General features: G+C 35.6%; 1 protein-coding gene across 1 annotated transcript in view; it reads left to right on the top strand.

Moving 5' to 3' along the window:
* Positions 1-319: 319 nt before the first annotated feature.
* Positions 320-6,520, top strand: part of LOC113055409 (interleukin-17 receptor D) — a 43,446-nt gene continuing 37,245 nt past the window's right edge. The window contains exon 1 of the mRNA XM_026221709.1: positions 320-500. Within this exon, the coding sequence (XP_026077494.1) occupies positions 384-500 (117 nt within the window). The 5' untranslated portion in view covers positions 320-383. The remainder of the gene's footprint in view (positions 501-6,520) is intronic.

Raw genomic sequence — 6,520 nt, 5'->3', positions numbered from 1 at the left:
TGCCCTAATATATATATATATATATATATATATATATATATATATATATATATATATATATATATATATATATTAAAATATGAAATAAACGTTTATTGCTGGATTTCTGAGATGTTATTATTAATATTCATGTTAAGTGTTTATTGTTATATGTAATTAGTTTGCCAGTATTTGCACTGTATTTGCATAGTACAGAAACACACACACACACACACACAGAGAGAGAGAGAGAGAGAGAGAGAGAGAGAGAGAGAGAGAGAGAGAGAGAGAGAGAGAGAGAGCTCCACCTTGTGAGGCTCGTGCACCTCCCTCGCAATCTTCGCGGAGACGCGCTCGCTCGCTCGCGCTCATTCCCATCAGCGGAGCTTCATGGACGGACAGGAATGGCTGGATCACGGAGACGCGTTCACTTTTTCACGGTTTTGTGCGTGTTTGTGTGCTACAGCAGCGCTTCGGTGAACGGAGCAAAGAGAGGAGCTTCGGATAAATGCAGCTACAAGGTAAAAACACACTCGAGCTTTAGCGTGCGACGATGATGTTTCTGTCAGTGCCACGAGCTGAAAACTTCACCAACAAGTTTAGTCACGTCACATTACCTCCTCAGAGCAACATTTACAGCTCCTTTCCTGCTTACAACGAGAGTTTGGAGTCTAAATGACAGGATTCAACAACAACAGTGTTATTGTAATGTTAATATACAAGTATCTTACATATTATGTGTGTTTATTTGGATGTAGACTCTTAAAAATTAAGGTGTGATCCCATAGGAGAACATTTGTAACTTTGTATATCTTTTATAACATTGTAGCAGGTTTTAGACAAACTTAAACCAGTATTATGTAAAAAGCCTACATGCATAGTTTTATTTATACAGCGCATTATTATTTTGTGTTCCCTTAGTCTTAATTTTTTGAATGCTCTTTCTGTTTGTATATGAATGTGTTTGTACCAAGAGCATCTAAAAAACCCCACAGCGAATTCCTTGTGTGTTTGCACACACTTGGCAGTAAAGCTGATTCGGATTCTGTTCCAAAAACCTTTCAATAGATATCTGGTTTGTTCCTGGTCTGAGATGGTCTATAACTAAAAACAAAAATACCTGCTAAACTTAATTACCCCCTAAGAATTTTTTTTTTTTTCTAGTTCTCCCAAAAAAACATTGAATCCAAACCACTGATCTGAAGACACGTTTTAATCTCTAAAGAACCGTGTGCAAGCACAAAAGTGTATTTTTGAGAGTGCACCTGTATGATTTATGCTGTGCTTTTAAAGTTGAAGTCCTGTGCAAACAGTGTTCTTCCAGTCAGGAGCATTGAGATTTGGGAAATGGCTTTTTAAGTCGGTCAGATGTGTGAAAGAGTCTCACAGTTGGGTCTTTTGTGGATCTCTTGTTCCTGGTGTTGACCTCTTGATGCTTTTATGAATGGAGTTGAATGGTGATTGACTAAAGACCACTGGGAAGATGGAAATGAAAAAGCATTGCAGGTTTTCATTTAAACATTCGGTTGAATTTGAATTAGCGTAGTCCAAAGTATAGCGAAATATGTTCAGAACAAAAATAAAATGTAAATATTTAATTCTTAATATTTTTTTTTCTTTTTAAAAATGGGACAGTCGGCTAAAAATGAATGAAGTATGTTCCATACTTGTATGAGTTTCTTTAAACTGTTGAACACAACAGAAGATGTTTTGAAGAATATTGGTAACCTAAAAGTTAACGGTAGCCATTGACTTCAATAGTACAGGTAAAAACTCAAAACAGCGCGTTCTTGCGTGTGGATAATCTCAATTCTTTGTTAACACAGAGCACATTATTGGTACTTTACTGGTAATATTACAACTTCTCAAAGCGGTAAATTGCAAGAACAGATTTGCCGGTATTTTTGAAAAGCTCATGTTTACACGATCTCTCAGTAAAGACTGTATGTGTGAAAGGGACACTAATGGCTACCGTCAACTGTTTGGTGGATGTTTAATACATGGTTTAACCTTTTAGATGGTACAGACCACCGTGTGACTTCTTTATTAATGAATACAGTAATGCTTAACTGTTTTGCATGATCAGTTGTGTAGTAATTCGCCTATAGATGACTTCCATGAGTTCCCCATTGCATGTTTTATAGCTGAATTGGACTTTAAAGCATTATTTTCAGATTTTGAAATGTACTCTTGCTTATGTTTTATGTTTTGTTTTCAGACCAGCTAGAGATATCTGTTGCAAATACTACAAACCTTTTCCTGTTTATATAAGGTATCAAAAGATGATTTATAAAAGTCCATGTTGCGCTGGTAGTGTTTGTCCGTGGCTTTATTCTTGTTGACCTGTGTCTGGGTCATTTGCTGATGACAGGCTATTGACGGACAGATTGCCCCACGATCTCATTGTCTTGAAGGGACAGGACTGCTTTGAAGTCATTTCCCAAAGGAAGTCAGTGAACTGTTTGCTCTATTAAAATTCTTTGGCATTTCCTTTTAGGAAGCACAGTTCACTTCCCTTCACTGCTACATCAAAGCTGTCCTGTTGAGAGAAACACTTCAGGTGTGAATGAATTGTGTGTTCTTGTGTGCCGTTAAAACTTACTTTTTCTGCTGTGCTGACAACTGGGCTGAGACATAGTTGAACTACTTACTTCATTAATGAAGGCTAGCAATTGTGAAATTGTCTTTTTATATGCATTTTTATGTTTTGCATGCTCTCATAGACTCTTTAACGCTGTTCTGAGATTGTTAAATTACTGAGGCATCATTATTATGCTTTTTACCATTGCTTGGACTTTGGTTTAGTAGCTTCTGTCACTAAGTAGTAAATGTGGTGCATAATCCATCATGTCATGGATATAACTGCTGCCTAAAATTAGATGTCAAGCCAAGTAAAATTTTATATATATATGTATAGCGCCTTTTCATAATACACATTGTTTCAAAGCAACCGTTAATGCTAAATGCTAATTAATGATGCTTATGTTGATGCATTTATAGTCACACTTATCAGATTCGAGTTGGGCAATAATGTACCTTAAATTTTTACTACAAAACAAGCAATCAGACATATCCTATATACTAAATATGCAATCCTATATACTAAATATGGCCCTATGCAAGTACACTGTATGTATTTAGATGATGTTGGACATATATATCCAATTTATTAATATAAAGTGCTGGTTGATAATATATTTACATTTTGTGTTGAATAATTCAGGCAGTTGAGATTTGCTATATAGGAATATTATATAGCAAATTAACTAGTCTATTATCGCTTTACATGAGTGTATTGTATGTGTTATATAATATATTGAACTGTGTGATTATATAATGTATATTTTGGAATTATATGAACAATCTATCTTTTGAGATGTGGTATTATTACATATACACTGAAGGTAAAGTAAGATTTACTTATGCAATTTCTAATATGTGTTGTAGAGGAGAGGTGAGCTGTTATCTTTCAATGCAAACTTAGAAAAAATTGGCAAAAAAATAAGCAGTCCCCTAGAAATGTCTTACATTTTCCAAAAAAATAAATATCGATGCTTTTTTTTTAGCGCAATTTTTTTTCATTTATGTACAAGTATTTATTATTATAATTATTTTTGGCAAATTACATATGCAAAGCCATTTTTGAACATATGATTTTATAATGAAGTTGTACCTTTGCTTTCTGTGCTTTAAAGTACCTTTTGGCTCTTTAACACTATTTGTGTATTGTAAAATTACTGAGGCATCAATTTTATGTGGAATATCATTGCTTATACTTTTAGTGGTTTCGTTTCAAATTATGATGCATAACCTGTCCTGCTGTGTTTGTGCTATGGATATGAGGTGAGCTATTATTTTTCAGTGCAATCAGACATAAAATTGACGTGGATTAGTATGCAGTCACCTTGGGTGGGCAAACACAGCTCACTTTTTCAGAAAACATAAAAATGTATTATTTTTAAGATGTAAAATTTGAATTTTTAAAGGAAATGTAATGGTTTATGTTGCATGTTGTCTCTGTAGAGGGTTAATACTGTTTGCATCATTGCGTTTTTGTCAATTTTCATATGCAACAACATAAAAATAGTGTTTTTTTAAGATGCAAAAAAAAGTGCTCGTTTTTGTTGCATGTAGTTTCATGCTTCTGGTCTTTGCGTTGCTTTCTGTTTTTACTGCACAGTTCAGGTTGAGTCTCAGGAAAAACAAAGGTAGATATTTAAATTGGCTTCTGTCTTTGTTGGGCTCCAGCCGAGACTCAATTGGTTCTCCGATGGGGACCTTTTGGATTCGGATTAAAGTGGTTGTTCTCTCCGGAAGTCCCAGGCCTCTCGGCTCAATAGCATCTTGCCTTCAAGCCCTGTGAGATTTTCAAACTGCCAGGGCATCACAGGGAGTCGTAGAAATGATCCTAACTTTCCTTTCCGTCTCAGAGGTTGACCTCAAGTGCTGTATCTCTGTTTAAGAAATAAAGGAATTCATTACGGAGCGGATGTTACCGGCTGTGTAATCGGTTTAACAATAGTCTCGTCCCCGTCCATCTGGTTAAGTTATTCTCTCTGAGAATGATGTCAGCCAAACCTCACAAACATTAGCTAGCATCTCGAAATTGTTTCCAGCGAGAGCGATGGTTTCTGGGGCATCGAAGGAGGCCGTGTTTTTCATGTGTAAACCTCTGTTGTGTTTTGAAGGGAATCAAATACATGGATCTCACTTTTTCTTCGGCGCTCAAGTAAATGTATTGCAGAAAGTGTATTTATTTGTTGCCCCAAGAACTTTAAAGCAGTATTTGGCCAAAAACATTCATCCCGCACTGTAAAAAAAAAAAAAAAAAAAAAAAATCAAAGTTGTAAATAAAAGCAAAGTATGTTGTAAAAAAAGATTACAAGAAAATATATTTTTGTACTTCAGAAATGTATGTTTAATTATTCACTGTTACTTGCCTTTCCTTGCAATTAAGCTTATTTTAAAATGTACTCTGTTTTTAAATGAAAATCTATTTATTTTTTTCAGTGTATTTAGTTTCTTCTACAAAATTCGACATTTAATTCACTGTGTTGCTTGCAATTTCAGTGTGATTATTTCCTTCAGCATTTAAAGTAAGTGCATGTTTATATACAGTACCAGTCTATGACTTGTGCATTATATTCAAGGACTTCTGATGTCAATTTAAGTTGATAATATTTTTCACCACCATAGCTCTAAAGACTAATGGGACTTTGCATCAAAAAGCAACATTTTATCACAACCTTGAATGAGATTTGAGAGCTCTGGCAGATGAACATGAAACATTTTGATTTGTCCCTCGAACAAAGCTATTAAGTAACTTCAGGAAACGTGGAATGCACTTTCATGTAACTTATTTTGGAACTAATAATAATCTTTGGTGTAGAAACTATTTTCACTCTACAAATTGCCAGGAAAATTCATAAACATTTTCAAAGTAACGGCATGTGGCACATGCAATGTGTGCAAACCCATGCCAGCTGCAAGAAATAGTTTTTAACAGTGCACTTAGATTGTGTGGAAATGAACATTCTTCTAAACATCTTAATAATAATAATACTGCGTAGGAGCGACATCAGAGTAATTTTGGAATTGCTTCTTTAATCGATTGACCTTGGAAAGTCTATCTTGACCTTTAACAAAGCAATTTTTGATATTTCTCTGTTTATCTTCTTAAAGGGATAGTTCACATAAACATGAAAATCCTGTCATCATTTATTCACCCTCATGTTGTTCCAAACCTGTATGAGTTTCTTTCCTCCGGTGAATACAAATGAAGATATTTTGAAGAATGTTGGTAACTAATCTGTTGCCGGTACCCATTGACTTCCAATAACAAAAAAATGCTTTGGAAGTCAATGGCTACCAGCAACTGTTTGGTTGCCAGTGTTCTTCAAAATATCTTATTTTGTGTTTAACACAGGAAAGAAACTCAAACTTGCATACATTTTTGGGCTAACTATTGCAAGTGCTTAATGTATTTGTTGTTTTTAATGAGAAACATTTATAAACCAGAATGAATCTTGACACTGATCTATATCAGGCAGTAGCCATACTGCACAAATGGACTCAGAAACATGAATTTCAGCACTGAAATCTCCCAGTTTCAGTCTATTATACTTGGTCAGATAAAACAGTAGCGTAACAGGCTTTTTTACTTTAACCCCAGATGAGCACAAGCAGAATTCCCAGCCAAAACCGTCCTTTATTAACGTGGTTCAGGGATCTAATGCAAAACCTTGAGTGCATATATGGGCTTTTTTCCATTTCTGTGTGTGTTTCTCAAAAGAGCCCTCACGCTTTGGTTCCTTGTTCTCGTAACATCTGGTTGAGGATGAATGATGGGGAAGGGGGTGTGTTTCATGCGCTCACGGTGCGGAGAGAGAATGAAAGGGGGGTTCGCTCTGAGTTATTTCTGTGCCATCTTAAGGGTGCATTGAAAACCATCCAAGCAGCTCGTCACCTTGGAGGCTGTGTCTTGTAGTGCGGTGGGAAAATCCCTGGTTGGCTAGCTCTGAATCGGCCCGGTTCGCTGAAC

Source organism: Carassius auratus, chromosome 36 (genome assembly GCF_003368295.1).
Source record: "Carassius auratus strain Wakin chromosome 36, ASM336829v1, whole genome shotgun sequence".
NCBI lineage: Eukaryota > Metazoa > Chordata > Actinopteri > Cypriniformes > Cyprinidae > Carassius > Carassius auratus.
Note: the sequence above shows the minus strand (reverse complement) of the source record. Positions and strands in the feature narration are given on the sequence as shown.